The following is a 23,635-nucleotide window of genomic DNA, read 5'->3' on the forward strand; positions in this document are numbered from 1 at the left end:
TGGTCTTGGTTCCATTTTTGCACATAAATGTTATATTTACGTAAGTCTTTCAAAGGATACATTCTGCATGAGTATAAACATACGGTAAATGTGCAGTGTAACTTGAAGATTAGATTGTGGGAGATGATCTAGGTAATTTCTTTTCTCAGCCTGATATTTTCCTTTCTTTACAATCGTTACCCACCTCCACCATCATGCAATTCCCCCTCCTCCCCATGTACCATTATCCTATTTTCCCTGAACCCTCCCTTCTCCTTGGCTACTCCTCGGCTCCAGTCCTTTCCTCCACCTACCCCACCTTCCTGTGTTCCTGGTTTGGTTTGTTTTTTTTTAATCTCCAAATGGATAGACTGTGTACATTTAACTTCAGAAGTAGGACTCATTGATTACTTGACTTTTTCTCCCGACCCTAGCCCCCACCAATCTTTTATCATAAGGGGATCTGCTATAGAAAAAATGTAGATGAAAATGAAAATATTGAATTCCTTGTGTCATGTTTGTTTAGCCTCATTGATGCTACTCACAGAGATGTGGATGTGCTGTTACTGCTTTCTAACTCTGCATACTACGTGGCCTAGTAAGTTGCTTATTGATTTAAAGCTTTTACTCTTTTAATGTGAGTAAACATCCTTTTTAGATTCTGTAACACAAAAAGTTAAGAATCTATAGTTTTGCTATATATTTCAAGAAATTTCACTGAACCCCTTTATCTTACATAATTGTTACATCACTCTTTCATCAATTTGAAGATGTAATTTTAGTGTTATTTATAACCTATTTTTATAATAGTATTCTTTGAGTATTTGATAGTATCTCCTGTAGATCTCAAGTTACGATGTATTCTACATATTTTTATTGTAATTGACCATATACCATGATTTTTTATTACGATACCATAGTTAAATGTTTCCCCATTGTTAGGCATTAACATACTTGTATCTTTTTTGCTATGAGGAATGAGGCAGCTGTGTGCAGATAATTGTGTATGTGTACACATGCACTTCTCTGATTATAAAGATATGATGAATTACGACTTTTTATGCCTTAGAAATGACACCCAGTTAACAATGCCACTAGCATAAATGCAAGTACTTCCTCATAGCCTTAACCAGAATTATTTTTTTCAAATACACAGTCACTTTCTTTTTGGTCTGGTATGAACTGTCATTTTTCAGTCCTTGGCCAAAAGGTGCCTATTGGCACTGATCATTTTTTATTTTGGATATCAGATTTATCTGCCAAATCAGGAATACATAGCTTCAGTATGTGTTTTGCTTTCCTTTTAGGTTAAGTTTTAGGCTTGTTGGTTTAGTTTTTGTAAGAGCGTTTGTAAAACTGAATTTAATTTTCCTTTGTAATTTCCTTTAGTGTAAGATCTATAAACTGATTTTCATTTAGCTATTGAACTATATATAAATAAAATTTCATCTAGTTTTTAAAATATTTAACTCTTTACCCCAGAATGTATTGTGTTGTGGAAGACTTTCCCTGCATAATGGTTGTTGCTATTATGCCTCAGCTGACCAGCCAAATATGCTTTTGATTTTAATCCTCTTACTCCCTTTCCCTCTGTCTAGTTATGATGATGAAGTTGACAAAGTAAACCAGTATCAACGACTAAGTCTTGAAGACCTGGAAAAAATAGAAATAGGTAAATTTTTAAGATACTAACCAGGTCCTAGAAAGCAAATACTGTTTCTTCCAAGAGTGGGTTGTTATTTAAGCAATTGGTATAATAACATCTTACTGGAATCAGAAAGTAGTCTATTTCTTAAGATTCCCTTCTATATTTTAGAGATGAGTGGTGGATATAGTCATTAATTGTTTCTTTCATTACTTGTCCTGTGAAGATTAAGCCTGGGGTCTAGAAAGTTTAAATATTTGAGACTAAAGAATTTTTATTTATAGTCTTATTAGACCAAGTCATCATGATAAGCGTGTGTGCTTATTCAGATGAAAAAAAGTGCTAAATGACTGATGAATCAATCATCAATATTTTGAAGTATTTTGGATAATATCAAAATATCAGTATTTTGAAGATACAGAAGAAAGATAATGTTATGTGAAAGATTAACATATATTCATTTGGGTCATTAGGTCCTGAACCCACTCTTTTTGGTAAGCCAAAGTTCTCCTGCATGCGATTGCACTACAGATATAAAGAAGCAAGTGGCTATTTCCACACACTGAGAGCTGTAATGCGCAACCCGGAAGAGGATGGGAAAGGTAAGAGAGGTGAAAGTATTCAGTTACAGCTTATCTGCTTTTATAAGCCCAAGTGCAGCTCGGGACTGCACATACCATTATACAAGTGAGTGATCAGGAAAAATACCTTTGTGATTTGAGATCTTGAAATAGCAACTTTGTTCCCGGCAGTGCAGGGACACAAATTGATTAGACAGTTTGGGCAAGGAAATATATTACGGGAACGCTCAGTGTGCTTGGGCATTTGAGTGTGATGGCTTTTCGTACTACATACGCGTCTCATGGGTAATAGTCAGAACAACGCCTGTCTTGTTCGTGCCTGTTGTCTCAGTATCTGGCACAGTGTTTGGACAGATTAGAGTTTCCAAATAAACTTTTAATTCCAATTGATTTGGTTCTTTTGTTGTTCATTTAGTTTTCTGTTAACATTTTAGAACATTTTGAATTAGGGGAGTGAAGTAGTATGTTTTTGTAAATTATAACAAGCTTTTATTATAAGATTAAAAATCCCATTTTGAGTTCTGAGTTAGAACTGCTAGTTTTTATATGTTTTTGCTAAAGTGGCAAGCAATTACATTTGGGTTTCAGATACGCTTCAGTGCATTGCGGAGATGCTGCAGATCACCAAGCAAGCCATGGGATTAGACGTACCTATAATAGAGAAAAAGCTTGAGAGGTAAGTATACCACTTTGCACAGAAGTGTCTTTATTCTACAGAGAAAATTAAAGTTTTGCTTCTTTTCAAGTATCTGCAAAAAGAAGAGAAATCACATTATGATACTGTGTTGATTAATTTAGAGGGGGAAGGATCATAATGGATCAAAAAGTAATAATTTTGTTTAAATTATGGCCACAAGTGATGATATGTTTTAAAACTCCTGAGAGGGAGCATTCACATTTAAATAACATTTTAGAGAAAATAATCAGCCAGTATATTTTAAACACTACGTTAATTTGGGAAAAGAAAGTCTATAAACAAATTATTTTATATTTTAAATTTGTGGTTTTTCCATCTCATAAGCAGGTTTTAAGGTCCAGATTCCACTAGAAAGGAGGACCATCTGGTCATCTAGATAAAAGTTAGAAATAATTATTTCAGTAGCTTTAAAAAAAAAGCAGTACTGTATTCAATAACTCTTTTAACATAATTTTTATGAAATATTCTCATGACCAGTGATCCTGTATGACCAAGTGTTGAACACGTGTACTGAGATGTGCGGTGACTGCCTTTTTTCTCATTTTTAGCAACCTGGAGGGCTGGCTAAGGAGAAAACACAAATTATTTATGTTACATGTCCCAAGTCTTCTCAAATAAATTCAGATAACCCACAGGAAGCATAAAGAAATGGAGCTCCTTCCCCTCTTCTCTGCCTGAATTCAACCAAAGTGCAATGTGTATAGACCAGCTTTAGTTAAAATGCTGTAAATATCCATTTATAGTCAGTGTCTCCTTTGCTGGTGGTTTAGATCGTGGGTGTAGTGGATCTGTGCTCCCCCAGATTGTAGTGAGTCACCACATATGGCTGTTTTGAAGTGTGAATAGTTCGAATTTTGGGGTGTGAGGTTTTTGGGGAAACAGATTCTCAGAATAATGCAAAAACAGAGGTTGAGGCTACCATTAGGCTTCTCTGCCTCCCCTCCTCTCTGAATGCCAGGGAGAACAGTTGAAGGAAGTGTGCCATCACAAGTGATGATGAGTTGTAAAGACAAAAGGTCTGGTCCAAGAGAACATAACTCATCTAATTACTGTGAAGAGCTTCAGGAGGTGGGATAGATACTGTGGAGGTAGTGTTCCTCCAGGGTGGTTCTTAAATACCCAATGTGGGCGGCTTGAGAGAGAAGACTGCTCACTCGGGAGATGTCTGCGGCCTGCTTGCTGGACCTGGGGTTAAAGTCACATAGCGTGGCACCTCTTCCCTCTCAATGCCTGCAGGTGACTCATCAGTGTCACTTAACAAAGGCTTCTGCTGCCCTGTTACGTATAAAATACTTGTTCATTAGTTGTTTCAAAGACTTAAGTTTGAGAAAGATGAAAATATCTGATCAATCATCTCTTAATACTAATTATGTGTTGAAATGACAAATTTTTGTATATAAAATTGTATTTAGCCCACATGTTTGTATTGGACATTAATGCTCTAGCATCAAGTCAAAGGAGTTATCTAGATTTGTCATTAAGCAGTATGCTACTTTTAAGGAATTGAGGCCAACTTGAGTTTTTACTTACATTAATAATTGGAACTGTCATATTGGATTCCATGGGAAATTAACTTTTTTCTTTTCTAATCTGTAGGAAGAGCAGTAAACCTCATGAAGACATCATTGGCATCAGATCTCAAAACCAAGGCTCTCTGGCCCAGGGAAAAAAATTTTTAATGAGCAAATTTTCATCTCTAAATCAAAAAGTGAAACAGACCAAATCCAATGTAAACATTGGCAATCTACGAAAGCTAGGAAACTTCACAAAACCTGAAATGAAAGTTAACTTTCTAAAACCAAACTTAAAAGTAAACCTTTGGAAATCAGATAGTAGTCTTGAAACCATGGAAAACACAAGTGTGATGGAAAATAAAGCCCAGGCAGAGTCAGAAGGGGAAATCTCTTCAGATAATGACTCGTATCACTCTGATGAATTTCTTACAAATTCCAAGTCTGATGAAGACAGGCAGCTAACTAACTCTTTAGAGAATGTAGGGCCAATAGACTATGTTCTTCCTAGTTGTGGTATTATTGCTTCAGCACCTCGGTTAGGCAGTCGATCCCAGTCTATTAGCAGCACTGATATCAGCATTCATGTTCCTTCAGAGGTTACTATTGCTCATGACAGTGGGCTTGGAAAAGGCCACGAGTCTTCTTTGAAGAAAAGTCCTTCTGCTGACAACATAAACACATTGACTGGCTTTGCTAAGCCTGTGGATATTTACTGCCACAAATTTGTTCAAGATGCACAAAACAAAATGACCCAGCCATCAGAAACCAGCCCTGTTTCTCAGCAGGCTAGTGAGGAAGGAAATCAAATGACCAATCAAGTTTCTAGTGAAGAAACTCAGTTTGAATCGACGGAACAGCTACCTTCTCGACCTTCTCAATTAGACGTGTCTTTTCCTGCAGCAGGCCCACAGTTTTTGTCAGTTGAACCAGTGCATTCAGTTGTATCTCAAAAGACCCCCGGCTCTGAATCTGGCACGCTTGAACTTGAGAGAGGGCTTCATGTAACTCCTTCTCCTTCAGAGAGCTGTAGCAGCAGAGCAGTCTCTCCTTTTGCAAAGATTCGAAGTTCTATGGTCCAGGTTGCTAACATTACCCAGGCTGGGTTAACCCAGGGGATAAACTTTGCAGTGGCAAAGGTTCAGAAGAGCCCTGCAGATCCTGAAGTAGTTAATGAAGTCCAGCAAAATGAACTTAAAAATATGTTTACACAATGCCAGACACGAATAATTCAGATTTAGTTTTTAGTCACATAGAATCCTGTGGCTTTTATTTAACCCCCTCAAAAAAAGGTGTCACAGAGCAGTGTGACACAGATCTAGGGATCACAAATTCTAATCACGTTAATTTGGAAAGGTTTTAAAAGACTGAACCTGAGCAGATTTCCAAATTTGAGAGCTAGGACAATGGAAGTGCATCATCCTAGAATAGGACCTAAGTAGCTTATACACTACAGAGCAGTTTGTCTCTTCACAAAGTAATTCAGGACTAGATTACTTTGGGACATAATAATATGAAAACTTTTGGAGTGGGGTGGGTGGGTAGGATGTATGAAGTAGACTCAAAGGGTGGACAGGGATCCTTTTAGATGAGTAGCATTGTTCATAATTGTTCCTGTTCTGTCAGCTCATTTCTGTGTGTTAACCTCTACAAGTTAAATTCTTAGTTTAGTGACTAGTGTGGAGAAACATTTTAATGTAAAAACTATTGGTTTAATTTTTGATGGCTTAACCATTCCCTACAGAGTTAGGGCTAATGGCACTGGAATTGAGGAATGTATGCCCATTTGATCCTAATTTTCCCCACATTCTACTTAAATAAATTTAAAATATACCTACCTTGTACACCCCAAAGTCTAAGAGCATTAAGACCTGTCTGCCATGAAACCTGAGATATCAGATGTGATTACCAGCACCTATCAATTTTGTTCTCTCTTCAGAAATGTTAAAAATATATACATTGGATACTAGTAAAGCTTGAAGTTTTCAAGTTGTAACTTTTTGCAAGGTGCAGTCCATAATATCTTGTATAGGCTCTCAAAACTGCTGAAAATTTTAGCCTGAAGCATGACTGTAACGTCGACCACATGGAACCAGGGCCTTGTCTGTAAGCCCATACAGTAAGAAAGTTGCACATCTTATTCCAAACAAGTATTGGTTTGTCTGGTATCTTTAGAGCCTTACTCTGTTGAAGTGATTCTCAGCTAAACATTATGTCTGCTGTAACTTTGATAAGTATTTCCACTTTTGTTATTTATTAGTGGTATCTTTTTTTGAAGTGTCAGATGTGACTATTTAAAATAAAATATCATAATTTAAAGTGACAATGTGTATGAGAATTCCTTGAATAACATTTTGAAGATAAGGATTTAAGTCAGACTGAAGAATTCAGAAGCAGAGGTTAGTAAGTTAGCTATAACTGAAACTCTCGGTCCCAGCCTTTCCAAATACTTCATTCTTAAAGTGTTATCATGATTTTAAAAACTAAACATCAAAACTGAACATGTACTCCTTACCATCTTTTTTTGAAACTATTAAGGTGTCCTACAACATCAGAGAAAATAAGGTCAGGTGATAAAAATGTATTTTAAGCTCCAAGGAAATTAATTCCACAGAGATTTTTGAAAACTAAAATGAAGGAGGTGATGTTTAAATCCAGTGAGGGTAATACAGATGCCTATTCATTTTCCCAGTATTTCAAATCGGGTTACTATCGCATTAGATCAACAAATTGTCCCCATGGAGAAAAGGACTTCTGAAGGCCAGAGTACCAATCTCTTACCTGAGTGGGCCCTCAGAGGAGGGACACCATGCTATATCATCTCATACTGAAGTTTATCTCTGGTAATGATTTTCCACACAGAAGATCACATGGGGTGAGTCTCATAATTCATGAAAAACAGCCCAAAGTACTAGTAATTTGCTAAGTTTTATTTATTTGAAAGAGGGTTTTCCTTTCAAGGGAACTTTTCTGTAAGACCAGGCAAATTATGTACTTCTCTTTGGTAAATTACAATCCACATTGGCACAGTAAACACATAGTAACTAATCTACTCTGTTGAAGTTTATTCTCACAAATCCAGTTGAGCCTTTGTTTTACTTCTAAAAGTTTAAGGAAAGTCTAGTCTACCAGTTGTAAAAATGAAAACCAGTTAGAATTCTAAGTATAAACAGATTATTTACATTAGTTTATAAAAATAGATTTGAGTTTAGGAAAAGTTAAAGAACTAATACTTTCCACTTCAGTTCATGAGGCATAGTAGATTGCTCCATTTTCAAGGCGGACCCTGTTTTCTTCGTTTAGGCCTCGGGGCCAGGGGGATGCCAAATTTAAATAATCATTTAACTGATCTCTAATGTTTCTATGTTACTGACTGAAGAAACTAATTTTTATATGTAACCAGTGGTAGTGTAAAAAAGTAATGTTCTAACCTTTCCAAAGATTCTCGATGCCACAATTATACTACTATGCTGTATCAATTTGTTTTCTAGCTAAGGATAATATTTTTGTTCCTTTAAAAATTTGTTAAAACTGTAATTTGGTGATAACCTACCTATATACAATCTTATCAGGGCATTCTTGGACTAGCAGATAGTGTTAGTTGATCTAATACATCTGGAACTAATGGATAAACATAAGTTCAAAATGCAAGGTAATCATCAAAGCAACTAAATGACATTTATTAGGAAAAGAATAAAAACAAATTTTTTTTCTGAAGAAGGCATTTTTTAAAAAGTTAAATTATTTTATTCTCTTCCTCTTTGGGCAAAACAACTTCACAGGGCAGGCAGCATTCCCTTTAAGTGAGTCCCATAAACAGTGGTTCCCAAATGCACTGGAGTGAAATGAGAAAAATAAGGACAATATAGCGGGTTTTTTTTTTCCTTCCAAAAAAGCTACATTTATTCCATTTAAAGGACTCTCTCTTGTTCTGAGACTGTTCTTTTATGGGGGAAAAAAAGGTGATAATGCAGTGACTTCTTTCAGATTACTTGGCAAAATAAATTGGCAACTCTCAATCCCCCACAATTTTTGGAAATATTACTGGTCCATGAAACCCAAAAGTCTGGGAACCACTGCCATTTAAAGACTTGCTTTGCATGTTGTTAACAACTATTAAATAAATGGAAAAAAGGTGTGGTCCAATGTCTGGGAAATGATACGACATAGGTGAATTAGTGGCAAGTATGCTCCATTCCCCAAACTTGGACCACTATACATATTCAGACCCACTGTCCACTGGAGAGACAAAAATCTGAAGTGAACAATTCCTTTGACTTTGGAACTGCAACAGTTTTCTTCAAATGATGCTCACATTTTTTATTTCAACAGAGTCTGGCCTATGACTTAGCTGATGCTAAGGAAACTAAGGAAATGGTATATCAGCAACATTATCAATATTAAATTTTTAATATCAAATACATTTTTGTACATTGTTACTAATTTATATAGTTATAAAACAAAATTCAAAAGCTCCATAAAATCAGTAAGGTAAAAGCCCTTACTGAATATTATATAAACTTTAGATGTTACCAGGCTTGATTTCAGGAAAAGTCATCGGTTTCTTTGATACAAATTATCTACAAAACAATGTGATATAAATGATATTTGAATTTTACAATAATGTGGCTAGAATTTGCCCATTACTCTTTATAGATATCAGACCTTTAAAGTTCATTTCCATTGACACATTTCTGCTGTTGAAGCCTGGCTCTTCTTAAAGACTCTAGCTGCTTGGCTCTTAGCCATCGTTCTCTTGACAGCGTTGTCTGACCGGCACTGAGAGACAGAAACCTGGTTTGAAATACAGAAACAAATTAGACTCTAGACCTAGAATAAGGCCTTAAAAAAAAAAATTGGTTTAGAAGTTTTTAAAAAAATGTTGTGGGAGACAAGACCATCTGGTAGCTACCCCGCTCAAGAGCCAAATTAAGACTTCTACAGAGGAATCCTTTCAGAGTAGGATTTGGAGGGTGATTCCCTCTGAGTGGGGCTTCCCTGGTGGCTCAGCTGGTGAAGAATCTGCCTGCAATGCAGGAGACTGGGGTTCGATCCGTGGGTCAGGAAGATCCTCTGGAGAAGTGAGTGGCTACCCACTCCAGTATTCTTGACTGGAGAATTCCATGGATAGAGGAGCCTGGCGGGCTACAGTCCACAGAGTTGCAAAGAGTCGGACACAACTGCGTGACTAATATTTTCACTTTCTTCCCTTTGAGAGGAGAACAAGGAGCATGCCTTATCCACTGAAGTGATCTCTGGCCAAATGTAATTCCCCCTCCGTGAGCCATTTCACAAGGGGGTTTTTAGAAGGGAACAGTTCATTTCCATTTTTTTAAGTCTGCCTCAGTTATCCTAAATAAGGAGAGTTAGCCACAGGTCGCTGAAAAGGCAACGGTGGACAGGGACTTACTCACCGAGCTACGATGAGTAACTGGTGGAGATCGTCGGCAGTGATGCTCTGAGGATCATTCTTGCGCATCTCCACAAAGTCATCTTCAACTGCCTTTATCAAAACAGTAAATGAACTCTGAAGTTATTCCTTATGAGGAAATTATATTTGCATTTTGTAGGGAAAAGGATTCTTTACCAAGCTAAAGTAAGATGGTCCTTGCCCAATGCGAAAATGAGGTCAGCCCTGCACCTTGGACAAATGAGACAGTATGGGTAAAAGGACCAAAACCAAACTTTACACCTAAATTATACCACTGAGGAGTGTACTGGAAACAAAATAAAAAAACTCAAGACTCATTTGAGGTCAGACAGACAGACACAAACCAGCAATTCTCATAGCAAAACATGATGCCTTTAAATACAGGGAAGAGAAATGTCAGCAAAATTGGCCAACTCAGGACCTCTGAAAACTCCCCCACCATTAAAGAGAACAAGAACACTGGCAAAAATTATCACAATCAGCTCCTTTAATACTGGAAATTAACCAGATCTCTGAAACAAACTGGGGAGCATTTTCTCCAAGAAAGACAAAAGAACATTGTGCTTTGAGGTATTTAAATTTGGCCTATTCCCTTCCCCATCTCCAAGCAGCCATGAAAACAGTCTGGCAACCACTGGAGAGGCTGGTGGGGCTGGAGCTCTGTCAAAGCACCATTCCCAGAGAACTGTCATTACCTGACTGCCTGGTGGTTCCTCAGAACAACACATTCGCAAGGCTGTCTTTTCTTTTTTTTTAAATTAAAGAATAATTGCTTTACTGTCTTGCTATCTTTACTTTACCTGACTGGGAGCTTGTTCAGTGTGAACAGCTTGTCTCCCCCCAGCCCACTCCCCACTGAGTGTTTATCAGAAACAATCAGAAGCAATTATCAACCACCTCAGCTGCCCCAGACCCTGGATGAGTAGATGGGGCAAACAGCAGGCTAACCTAAACCATTAAAAAGAAAATCTAGGAATGAAATGTCCATATATTCACCAGGAATTTAGAAGGCCACACACATGCACAGGGCTGTGCACGTGCTCAGGAGATCTGAGCCTGAGCAGGCAGGCCATAAGCTCTCACTCCTCAACAACCTTGAGGCTCTGTGCGAGCAGAAGGCAAAGGCTAGGGCAGAGTTGTAACCTGCATGGCTGAGTGCCGAAGATTTGCCCCACCATGGACACAGAGTCCCCTGGCTTATAGTGGGAGACTACTTGCAAGCATCTAAGGAAATTAAATTTCTCTCCAATCACTGACCACTGAACTAACTGAGGGAGACTTCTGTGCCCCCACACAACTAAGAATACAGACTTTTAGAAATCAATTCAGAAAAGTCACTAAACAACAAACAGCAACAGCAACAACAAACCCTGAGGGAGGGGAGAATCTGCCAGAGCAGAGGCGCCAGATTCTATTATTTAAAGCACCAGGCGTCCAACACAAAAGCTGGAAGACCTGCAGAGAAACAAGAGTGCCTGGCCCGCTTCATGGGAAAATAAGAAGTCCTTGAGGAAACCTAAACATTGGAGTTACTATACAAAGACCTGAAATCAGCTGTTTTAAATATATTCAGAGAACTGAAGGGAAACAGGAATGAAGAACTGAAAGCAAGAGAACGATATCAAATAGAAAATACTGATAAAGAGAAATTACTTAAAACATATTCTGAAGTTGAAAATACACCTTAAATTAAAAATTCACTTGAAAGGCTTAACAGCAGAATTTAACTGGCAGAAGATTCAGAAAATCTGTGGACAGGCTGACCAAGATTATCTGAACAGAGCCTCAAAGACCTGTGGGACCCATCAAGTGTACCACACACACATCTGGGAATGCCAGGGAGGAGGGAGAAAGGGGCAGGAAGAAACCTTAAATAATGGTCAAAAATGTACCAAATGTCTTGAAAACTTCCCCAAAGTATGCATTAATCTGCTTATCCAAGAAACTCAATAAACTGCAAGTAGGATAAACTCAGAGATCCGCATCTAGACACATCACAGTTCAACTGTCAAGAGCCAGAGAGAATCCTGAAAGGACAAGAGAAAAATGACTCACTAATGTACAAAGAATCCTCTCACTGGAAACTCACTTCTTATCACAAAGTCCAAAAGGCAGCTGGAGGACTTCCTCACAGTGCTGAAAGAACAAGCCCAAGAACTAAGAATTCCACACCAAGCAAAATTGGTCGACTTTCAAAAATTAAGGAGAAATTAAGACATTCCCAGATAAGCAAAAACTCAGAATTTGTCACAAACAGATCTCCCTTACAAAATAACCCTGAGAAATAAGACAGTTCTCCAGGCTGAAGTGAAAGTAACTTGGATCCATGTGAAGATCACTGCTAAGGGTATCCACACAGGTAAATTGAAAAGGTAGTATAAATGTCTTTAAAGACAACTGCATAAAGCAATAATCATAAACGTGTTGACAGACATACAATATAAAGATGTAATCTGAATGATAATAAAGCACAAAGGAAGAAATGGAATTATGAAGGAGCAAAGCTTTTGCATACTATTATAAGTAAACCAGCATTAATCCTAAAATTAATTCCAGATAATCATAATTAAGATGTTAATATAGCTCCCAAGGCAACGACTAACGAAAAAAAATTTGTGTCATAGAAGAAAAAATTAAAGTTGTACATTAGTAATATCTATTTGAAACAAAAGACATTAACAGAAGAACAAAAGACATTATGTAACACAGAAAACAAATAGCAAAATTACCTCATCGGTAATTACAGCAAATGTAAATGGATTATTCCAATTCAACACAGAGAAATCCTTTGGTTTAAAGCTAAACACACCTTGGTTATTTCATCAGAGATGCTATAATCCAGGAACCTCAAAAGGGTCAGATAGATGCGGAATTTATTCAGCACAGAGGGCAGCACGGCTGAGAGAAGGCTGTTCATGTGCTCCTCCATGTTTGGTGGCATTAGCTGTGGCTGTAAGTGGATCTGGCAGTCTGCCTGAAAAGAGGAACAGTGCACAGTATTTTCCAAGTTCCCAAATTAAACCAAAATTTCTAGGGGATGCTTCAGCTCTATCAGACCCCTGAGGGAAATAGGAAATATGATTTATTATTAGGGGGAGGTCACTTTTTAATATTAATTTATGTGAACTGTAACTACCCAGCAATAATTACCAAAGCTAGCCCTTTCTTGGTTACTTATGTTTCCTCAGTGGTATCAGTAAGCATATAGAAAGAGAGTGCATCTCTACAAAGTGGCAAATTAAAATGTTTTAGATGTTTCCTTCATCATGGAATATGTACTCTGTATCTTACTAAACTGGATTTCTAGACATAAAGCAAATCACACTTTCACTACAGAAACTCACCACTGGGCCACCTCGTTCCCATTCACAGGCAGTCCTCATACATCACGAGTGAGCATATTATACAGAGCAACTAGATGTCTTTCAAGCAACTGGGTATATTTCTCATCATTAAAAGACTCAGAAGTAAAGGTGCTCTTCCATGAAGCACTGAAGTAACCAGGCTGATTAGAAACATTCTAAAGCGAATTCTCAAATATTTCTCACGAAAGATTCGCAGAAGACAGTGGAACAGAGGCAACAAGAACCAAGGTCTGGATGTTAATCAGGCAATTTACAGACAATTTCTACTTTCTCTCCCCACGTGTGGGGGTTTCTGCCGCCAACAGCTTTCTTTCCTTGCCTTGTGATTTTCTTTATAGATACGAGGTATTCATCTCAGAGAACCAAAATATTCAATTTCCTCATTAATAATCAGCAGCCAGCCACAATTCTGAAACAAGTTTAACTTATTAAAAATAAGCAGTGCCAAGAAACAAAGCAAAAGTCCAGATCTCTTTCTAGTATCTGCCCTCCACTTCAAAATGACCCTTCGTACCGGCAGGAGCGATCTCCCCTCTGAAGTAATAAAAACATTAATGTTGCAGGGAAATTCCATCTGGTGGTAGCTGAAGTCATAATCCACCTTCTGCCAAGTTATTAGGTTGCTCAGGGCAGTCACATTATGAACACCTACAAAAGCAAGAAAGTAATTTTTCAGTCGCTTGATTTTAATTACTTAACCAAATTAGTTTTGCTGACATTGATAATAAGACATGAGATTTCTACTGCTTTAAAAAATATGAGAGGAACTGTCCAATTTTCTAAATGACCATTAACTAAGAGGGTTCAGAGACAATATTTGTCAAGATAGATAAAACATATTTCTGGAGCCAAGATTCCCTACCCACCCACCCAAAATTTACTACCTCAAGCATCTGGTGTGCAATTAGACAGAAAATAATTCCCAAAAAAGTAAGATTACTTTGTATGTGATGTGTCCACAGGGCTAAAATAATCTGGCAGGACGAAAACAGTTTTTATACAGAGATGAGGTTACTGAATTTTAACGAATTTATCATCATTTTTGCCATAATTCTACCCAGTCTAACACTGCTTTTTCTACCTTTACCTCTTGAACTGATTACTAGCAAAGTGTCTTCTGCATTCTCATTTGAGCACAGGTAAAGCAATCTGCTTTCTTATAATTTCATAACATGTTTCACAACATTTAGTTCAAGCCATTTGATCTTCTAAATATTTTGATTCTTTGGGAAAAAAGTTTAATCACATTGGTTGGTAAAAAAATGTTTTATTAGGTCTTTTCTACAACTTTTCTTTTCAGATAATATAGGACTAAAGGCAAAGCCTCCTGCCTTGCAACCTTTAAAAAGCTGTATCTCTTACTTCTATCATGGTAAAATTTTCATACCATCATAAAACACAGCTGATGTACACAACTTATTTGTTTACCATATAAGCTTTACCTAAATTCACAGAGCAAGCCTTTATCTTAAATATCTGTGAAGTGTGAATCTGTCCTTGTTCACGGTTATATTTTTAGAAAACCATTACCCAGCCTGGCGTCACTGGGACTTAGAAATGGTGGGGAAACGTCGGTGCACACACCTGGTGAGTCCAGCTGTCCCTGCTCCAGGAGAGTCTCGTCAATTACAAGCGAAGTGTTGCTGGGCAGCTGCAGGAGCCCGCTGACCAAGCGATTGGCTGCATAGTCTTTGTGGGGAATGAACTTCAAATGGTTCATGTTCTCTATAGTCATCTGTAGACGAAAAGACTGCAGAGAAATTTCCTAATTAGCAAGTTTAACTCTTTTAAGAAAACATGTATTTGGAGTTAAACACTACCTTTTATAAGGAGAGAAAGATCTTATCAATTTTTAAGGGAGTAGGCTCATGGTTTCTGGAGCTCTCAGAAACAAAAATTTCTACATCCTAAGTAAGAATTTCTCTGATTCTATGAGCTGGTTTATTCTCAACTGTCCTGTTCAGTATTCCTGGAGAATAGTTTTTATTTTACTAGTGAACCAGAAACAAATCATAGACAACTGAGATATATATTGGTATATGTATCTCAAATACACAGAGGCTTAAAAAAAAAGATATCACCAGAAGCTTGCTAAGACCCGTTTATGGGGTCCCATGAGGTCAAAATCCCGGATAAAGGATCCATTCAGTGTGCAAGAGAGACCAGCGAATTTATGACAGCAGAGCATAAAAAGCTCACTGATGAGGTCTCAGATTTCACACTCGCAACTCTTTTTGAAGAAAATACCACATGGACAGGTTTTCGTTCAGTATCAGAACATCCAAAAAGAACATCCACAGTTACCTGAAAAGGCTGTTGACACAGTCCTTCCTTCGCCAACTACGTTTTCATCTGTGTGAGGCTAGCTTTCCTTCATATACTTCAGTCAAACATCATGTTACGATAGACTGAATGCAGAAACAGATAAGCCAATCCAGCTGTCTACTAATCCAGACATTACAGAGACTGGCAACAATTTAAAACAATGTCACTTTTATCACTGATATTTTTTTTGTTTGGAAAAAATAGCTATTTTTGCAATTTTACTTATGTTCATACATAATTGATTTGTTTTCAATGACTATCTTAGTATGTTTTAATTTCTAACATGGTAAGTTGAGGATACAAACAATCCACACAAACAATTTCTCGAGTCCTCAATGATTTTTTAAGAGTGTAAAGTAAGTCACGGAGAGTGAGGAACGCTGGTCTATCTGGTCTATTGCTGTGTCTCTTAAGGGCCCAGAAGACACTGAATAAACACTGCTTAAACGAATGATCTACTTCAATCTTTTAAATTTCCAAAGTAAGGTGTGATCAGCATTGCCAGGCACACAACTAATCAGAAGCTATTCCCCTAAGATCTTACCACCACACAAACACTTCATTCCAGATGCTCTGGCAAATAAAGGTAGCTTGACTTTCAAACAGGAATTAAACTTGGGCAGCAGAGATAAAGTTATTTCCTCAACTAAAAAGAATTATGCTCCTACAATTTAGAGTTAATTGACATTTAAAATCTTAAAGCATACAAAGGATACCGAATTGTACAAACGAACTGGCATCAAAGGAGAGTACAATGTTAAAGGAATTACTACAGTTGTATTAACTGTTATTCAAAGAAATTCATGCTAAGGCAACAAAGGAAAAGTGAAATGTTTAGAGGTAAGTACAGTTTACAGTATGAAACCAGGCAGGCTTTGTTTCCCCTTAATGAGATCTATTAAAATCTCAAAGTTAAGTATTTGGGTTGAATGAAAGACCATTAGATGGACTTTTAAAGTGTACTTAGGTTTATAACACGTGTTTATATTGATCTTACTGCTGGAACCAGATGTTGAATAATTCGATATAAGTGTTCCGTGAAGGTACTATTCCGTGGACAACCACTCAAGTTAACCGTAAATTTTCCTAGTGGAAGAACATCTCTTCTTGTATATCTAGGAAAAAAAAAAAGGTATGAACCAATAAGACACTCAGGTGATTTCCTGATCTCCATCAAAAGGCAAACAAAGAAAAATTAGCTTAATACTGTCATTAAAAATAAAGCAGATTACTCTCATCAGCTTTTTTAAAAAACAGAAACAATAACAAAAGTAACAGCCAATACTTAGTGCTGGTACTGTTCTTCTACCACGTGCCAGGTACTGTTCTAAGTACTTTTATCATTTAATTCCCAAACATTCTGACGTAGGTAATATTATTTTCATTTTACAGATGAGAAATCTGAGGCATTTTAAATAATATGCCGACATTCATACAGCCATGAAGTGGTAGAGCTGGACTTGAACACAGCCAATTTGGTTCCAGCATCTATGCATTCAACCATTACGTACTACTGTCTCAAATCCTACCTGAGGAAAGATTTATTAGGACAAACATGTTTACTACAGAGTTATTTAAACAGAGAAAAACTAGGGAAGCCTAACATTTAGGGGAAAAGTACAACTGTCTATAATGAAATATACTGTACAGCCATTAAAAGGCTCATGGAGAATTATGATGGGAGAATGTTTAATATTTATTAATGATAAAAGCAACTGAGTACAACTAGACCCAAGAGTACAACTGAGACCCAAGTAGGGAGGTATACACATGGAAACAAAAAAAGCTGATATCATCAGCTACCAAGGTCTGTTAACTGATACCATCTCTAAGTGGTGCGATTACAGACAGTTTCTGCTTTCTTCTTTATGCCGTAGCTTACTGAAGGCACACACATTACTTTGAAATCGGAAAACAAAGAGCTCTAGCGAGGTAAGAGGAAGAGGGGCTCACGTCCACGCGCAAGTGAGATGTGCACCCAGTGGCCTCGCAGACTGTAGACATAGAGCCTCAGGATGTATAAATAGGGGACTTATAGACTGCAAAAATGACAAGACAGCTTATTTTATTCATCAGCTAGGTTCTATACCTAGTTTTAGCTCTTATATTTAAGGAGATACAATCAAAATGCTACACGTGACCCTGAGAAAAGCTGAAAAAAGGAATATCTGAGATTAGGTGTAACAGCTGTTGCACTGAACAAATAAAAACCATCTGGTGATGAAGCCTAATAAACAAAACAAATTATCTCAGAAACCTTCCTCTTCTTTGTCCCTCTCAACAAAACACCCAACTCCCAGGAACACAGCACTTACACTGTAGAGATGAGATGCAATATAAGGTACTCAGCGGCCAAGCTGTCTCCCAGAAGGGCATGAGTGAGGAAGCCAAGCAGCTCTGCTCTGACTGGAGACAATTCGGACATGAAACCAGAAACAACTGCAGAGAGAAGGGCGACCAGATTCAGTAGACACGCCAGGCCCTCGCGCGCCTCTGGCTAAAAAGTAACTATGCAACAAAGCAGCGCACATCAGCAGACAACTGGCAGGGATGTCAAGCACTGTCCCGTGAGTGATGCCAACTGTCAAGACAAGACAAGCGGCATACCTTTGGGAGGGCCCTCATTTTAATGAAGAGAATTAACACAAAGGAAAGTGGGCAAAGCGATGGTGACCACTGAGCACCTGAGCGACAGCTCCACAGAACGCAGCTCCCGCGTGCCGGGTGAGGCTCTGGGCCACGAGGCGTCACACTTACACTTACAGGTCTTGCTCTCCTCTTTGTTAAGGCAAGCAGGCAGTAAGGGGTTGATGTGCTGCAGCTTCTGGGCTAGGACCACGTGGATTCTTGGCACTAAGGAGGCAGGAGGACTGTGCACCCTCTGTTCCTCAGCCGTGTCCGTGCACTCCATCGGGTCCAGCAGCGAAGAGGCATCCCTGCCGAGAGACGACAGAGCTTCAGCTCAGAGGTGGCCGCTGCACACACGTAAAAGTGACATCCGTCTCTGAAAATGACACGGGAACTCAAGCCGAGGACAGTTCCACCTGACTTCTCCTGAGAAGAGAAAAATGCTCCTCCTCTTCGTAAACTGTTACATGACAGATTTCAGGCTACCTACACACGTCATATCATGATAAAGGTATATGTATGTACACGTGTGTACCAAATGTAACAAAGTGATCAAAAAGAACTTCACCAGTAAGTGGACACTGTACCTCCAGACGTGATGCACTGAGAAGAATATATCACTTTGTAGTTTTCTGCCCAAAATGCATAGCTGGAATCTAATCACAAGGAGACATCAGATAAACCCAAATGGACAGACGTCCTACAGAGTAGCTGGTCTGTACCCTTCGGGGTTGCGAGTCTGCTCTGCCATGTGAGGACACAGCAAGGAGACAGCCATCTGCAAGCCAGGAAATGGGCCCTCGCTAAATGCTGCTGTCTCAACCTTGGTGCCCCCATACTATGAGAAGTGAATTTTCTCATAGTGTCAAGAAAAAGTGTCAATACATTGAAGGACAGGAAAAAAAAGAAAAGAAAAGTATCAAGGCCTTGAAGGACAACGAAGAGCTGGAGATTGCTCCAGGTTAACGCAATGAGTGATCCTGTGGATCCTGGACCGAGAGGAAGACTCAGAAAGAACAGCACTGAGACACTCGGTGAAATTTATGGTTAGTGTGGCCTATGGTTAGTGTACTGTGGCCGATGGTTAGTGCACTATGTATTCAAGGCAAATTTCCAAACCTTTGTAGCTACACTCTGATTATATATGAAATACAGACACTGCAAGGATTTAGGATATGACATACACTACTTACTCTCAAGTGTTTCCAAAAACTACGTATGTATAAAAATGTATATATATAAAAATAAGCAGAAACAAATGACAAAACAGATGGAGCCTAAGTGTTAACAACCTGTAAATCTGAATGAAGGGAAAAGGGAGTTCTTTATATAACCATCCTCCAACTTTTCTCAAAGTTTGAAATTATTTCAAAAGAGACTCACCTTTCATCATTATTCAGTATACTTAGCACAGGATCCACAGAGAGTATGCCATATAACTCAAGAACATCGTTTACTTTAAAACAATCCCAGTCTTCATAGACCTAACAAGAGGCCACACAAAATCACAGTTAGGACTCAATGACGTCAAAAAGTGCATATAAGATATTAGCCTTGAAGTAATAATAAGAAAAGGAACCTCACAGCATCTCCTTTATTTGATAAATGGAGACCAAGGCGGGTAAGGCTCTTACCTGAAGCCATTTTGCTGGTTAGCAAATAACAACTAAAACATGGGACTCCTGACCAATGTCTGTTTTCCCACTGCTTCAGAGAAAAGCTTTTCCCGAAGGATGAACTAAAACTAGAAACATGAACTATCTCAAAATCCATCTACACTGAGATGGGAAAAACTGAGTATTATTAACTTTGGACTTCATAAGCTATGCAGTATTAGGAGGACTGACACAGACTTCAAACGGCCATGAGGCTTCTCACAATAAAGAGCCAAACCTTCAAAGCCGTCTATCAAGATGGACGTTAGAAACTGTCACAGCCTCTTACTGGTGAGAGCTAAAAGAAGCACAGAAGGAAAAATGGGCTAATTCTGGTTCCTGTGCTGCACAGCTGAGGTGCCATTTAACTTAAAGCCATAACAACTAAGAATGGAAATTCTCACTGATCGTTTCTGAAACTTGTATCACTTTTCACTGCTCACGATTAAAAAACCAGAATGAGCAAGACAGGGGAACAAACTGTTAACAGATTTTCTTCTACCTTATTTTAAATCTAATTGATAAGAAAAGAAAGTATGGTGAAAATAAAGCAGAAATTAGTAAGTTAGAAATGATACAGGAAGAATATAGATATTAATTTAAATGCTGTTTCACCTCTATTTGAAATATTCATTTTTAAAAAAATAAAGACAATGCTGTGGTAGATAAAATAATACCCCCTCCCCACCATACACATATCCACATCTCACTGGAATCCTTGAATATGTTACATGTAAAAGGGATTTATATAAATTAAAGGACCTTAAGATGGTGGGATTACTCTGGACGGCATGAGTGGGCTCGATCTAATTACTCATGTCCTTAAAATTAGAGAATCCTTCCTACCTACGGCCAGAGGGAGACGAGACTATGAAAAAATGGTCAGAGGGCTGGCTGTATTACTGCTGCCCTGGAAGATGCAGGAAGAGGTCACAAGCCTCTAGAAGCTGGAAAAGGCTAAGAGAGATTGCCCCCTGGAGTCTTCAGAGAGGAACCAGTCTTGCAGCCACTTTCATTTTATCCCCAGTGAGATTCACACTGGACTTCTGGCCTAAAGCCTCTAAGATGATAAATTTTGTTATTTTAAGCCCCTTAAATTTGTGGCAATTTGTTACAGCAGCAAGAGAAAGCTCACTAACACAAATGCTAAGACTTTTCTGTTTTAATTTCTGAGACACTTAGCACATCTTTGTCAGCATCAGAGCCATCAAAGACTTTCTTACCTTCACGAGGCATGCAGGACCCTTCTCTCCTGGCAATGGAAAATTCAGATCAAAAGGAGAAGAGAAGTTTAGGGAGCTCAGCTGCTGTCCAGAAGAAGCTTCAGTTTCTAAACGTTTTGGCTCGCCACACCATTGAAGACCACCAACATTCCCTAAATTCAAAGGGACAGCATTACACATCGTCATTTCAAAGGATTCCTGGAGATAAAAAACATTCCTCAACAGCCTTTTGAGTTTGACTGAAATGATATATTTCTGAGCTTGCAAACTTCAAGTTGTTTCCATTTTAAAGGAAGTAACACACATTAGAAGTCCTTTTGACCTATAAAGGTAACAAAGAAGATCTGGAAGTGTGATCACCTTCCCCTGCAATAAAACGGCAACAAACTCCTGCCCTCCCACATCAAATCTCCTAGATGTAACTTTAAAAGTTAATATTTAATAGGGTTATTTAACGTTTTTGACCCAGTGAGTATATGGGTCTACAGACAACAAAAACACTTTGGTAGAATAGATTTCTTTCTACTTACTAAGCAGAATAAAACCACATAGCAATAAACTTATTTACTAAACAACTATTAACTTCCACTATGTACCAGGAGTCAGACTAATTGTTGGGCCTTCAAAGATCATTTAAAGATAGCCTGTACCCCTAAAGTTGTTACAATTTAGGACTGGTAACTAGTTAGAATTAAAATATAGCTTGCCACACCACACTATACTGCTCAGCAATAAAAAGAATAAGCTACTGATAAAAACAACAATTTGGACAGACCTCAAGGAAATTATGCTGAACGACAAAAGCTAATCTATAAAGTCTATACACTGTATGATTTCATTTATATAACATTCATAAATGACAAAATTATAGGGATGAAGAACAAATTAGTCGTTGCCAGCGGGGAGGCAGGGAAGCAGATGTGATTATAAAAGGGCAACATAAGAGATCCACATAATGAATTGTTCTGTATTCTGACTGTGGTAGTGGTCACATGTATCTACATATGTGATGAAACTGCACAAAAATAAGCGCGTGTAGAAATGTGAATTCTGAATAATGTCTATGGACCATATCAATATCCATTTCCTGGTTATGATATTCTACTATAATTACACAAGATGTTACAGTTATATAAGATGCTGACCCACTTGAAACTGCATCAAGGATATGTGGGGATCCCTCTGTACAGTTTCCTTTTGTAAGTGCATGTGAATCTACACTTATCTCCAGAACAGCTTAATACAGACAGATATATACACGACACAGTCTGATAGGCTGCCTAGAAACCAACAAACAAGGGTAAATGGTAGTCGCTCAGTTGTGTCCGACTCTTTGTGACACCATGAACTGTAGCCCTCAAGGCTCCTCTGTCCGTGGAATTCTCCTGGCAATAATACTGGAGTGGGTTGCTATTCCCTTCTCCAGGGGATAGTCCCAACCCAGGCATTGAAACCAGGTTTCCCATATTGCAGGCAGATTCTTTACTGTTTGAAACACAAGGGAAGACACAAACAAGGTAAAACTTCACGTAACTAATGCACTCAAATGTATTCAAAAGCCCTGAAGTATGACATTCAACCAAAATGGGCAAGAAATAGAAGCATCAATAGCTTAAATGTTAAGGAAGAGAATTACCATATGCCCTGGATTCTAATATGTATTTAGGTTATTGTTATGATGCACTATTAATTTTAATAAACATCTGGGAGTGAGCAGAGAAAAAGAAAGAATATTATTATATTCACATATATTTGGTATAAAACATTCCAATTTTAAAAATATTAAAATATGCCTTAGCTTAAAGACATACAGTAATATGAACTTATACAGTAGAATAATATATGGTTAAATGAAACTCAGTAGTAAATCTCTATCTACCACTGATTGCTGTATTTGCTCTCTCAACCCACTCTTCAGATTAAATTAACTCATTTGTTTTACTTCCTCTGCCTTTGAGAAGTGACAGGACATAAAAGGAGAAATAAAGACAAACTTATCTACCTGCCATATGAAGGAATTCACTGCTCATAAAAACTGTGATTGGCAAATCAATAACGATATACACCAATTTTGAAATTATCTTAGAAAATTTCAACTTTTGGTTTCCTTGTATAATCAGAATTACTCATGTTTTAATTAATATTTTAATACATAAACTACTACAAACCTACTTAAATAGAACAAACAGAACTGTAACTATTCTAAGCGTTATTTGCTTTAAAGTTTAGGAATGAGTAATCCAGTGTACCAAAACTTCATGTTTTTCCTCCAATGTGCTCAGTCTTACTAAATTAGAGCAAAAAGAAAATAAGAAAGGATGTTTTCAGATACAAATAAGTCATTTTTAGGGTAGACTACTATGCTTTCATATTACTTAAAGGCTGAGATAAAAAATAAATAGGAAGAAACACAAAAGCCCTTTTCTAGCTTCCCAACTTGAGACTCTGAACACGTGACAGCAGAGCAGCTTCTTCCAAGTGACGCCTAACTGCTCAGTTACAGAGCACAGACTGAGTCTCTTCCAGGTGAGCCTAACTGCTCAGTTACAGAGCACAGACTGAGTCTCTTCCAGGTGAGCCTAACTGCTCAGTTAC

At 38.0% G+C, this 23,635-nt stretch overlaps 2 protein-coding genes across 4 annotated transcripts in view; one reads left to right on the top strand and one right to left on the bottom strand.

Moving 5' to 3' along the window:
* Positions 1–6,736, top strand: part of INPP5F (inositol polyphosphate-5-phosphatase F) — a 91,451-nt gene extending 84,715 nt beyond the window's left edge. Inside the window, exons 16-20 of one of the 2 annotated variants that reach the window (XM_040254869.1) lie at positions 506–577; positions 1,578–1,651; positions 2,098–2,226; positions 2,794–2,881; positions 4,499–6,736. In XM_040254869.1, coding sequence (XP_040110803.1) covers positions 506–577; positions 1,578–1,651; positions 2,098–2,226; positions 2,794–2,881; positions 4,499–5,654 — 1,519 coding nt within the window. In that variant the 3' untranslated portion in view covers positions 5,655–6,736. The remainder of the gene's footprint in view (positions 1–505; positions 578–1,577; positions 1,652–2,097; positions 2,227–2,793; positions 2,882–4,498) is intronic. The other variant, XM_040254871.1, reaches the window with a different exon arrangement.
* A 586-nt stretch (positions 6,737–7,322) lies between these two features.
* Positions 7,323–23,635, bottom strand: part of LOC120873870 (minichromosome maintenance complex binding protein) — a 37,346-nt gene continuing 21,033 nt past the window's right edge. The window contains exons 7-16 of one of the 2 annotated variants that reach the window (XM_040254872.1): positions 21,041–21,192; positions 19,546–19,646; positions 18,292–18,470; positions 17,850–17,973; positions 16,532–16,649; positions 14,794–14,959; positions 13,724–13,857; positions 12,654–12,818; positions 9,828–9,916; positions 7,323–9,207 (exon numbers count right to left, since the gene is read on the bottom strand). In XM_040254872.1, coding sequence (XP_040110806.1) covers positions 9,081–9,207; positions 9,828–9,916; positions 12,654–12,818; positions 13,724–13,857; positions 14,794–14,959; positions 16,532–16,649; positions 17,850–17,973; positions 18,292–18,470; positions 19,546–19,646; positions 21,041–21,192 — 1,355 coding nt within the window. In that variant the 3' untranslated portion in view covers positions 7,323–9,080. The remainder of the gene's footprint in view (positions 9,208–9,827; positions 9,917–12,653; positions 12,819–13,723; positions 13,858–14,793; positions 14,960–16,531; positions 16,650–17,849; positions 17,974–18,291; positions 18,471–19,545; positions 19,647–21,040; positions 21,193–23,635) is intronic. The other variant, XM_040254873.1, reaches the window with a different exon arrangement.

Source organism: Oryx dammah, unplaced genomic scaffold (genome assembly GCF_014754425.2).
Source record: "Oryx dammah isolate SB20612 unplaced genomic scaffold, SCBI_Odam_1.1 HiC_scaffold_14, whole genome shotgun sequence".
Classification (NCBI taxonomy): domain Eukaryota; kingdom Metazoa; phylum Chordata; class Mammalia; order Artiodactyla; family Bovidae; genus Oryx; species Oryx dammah.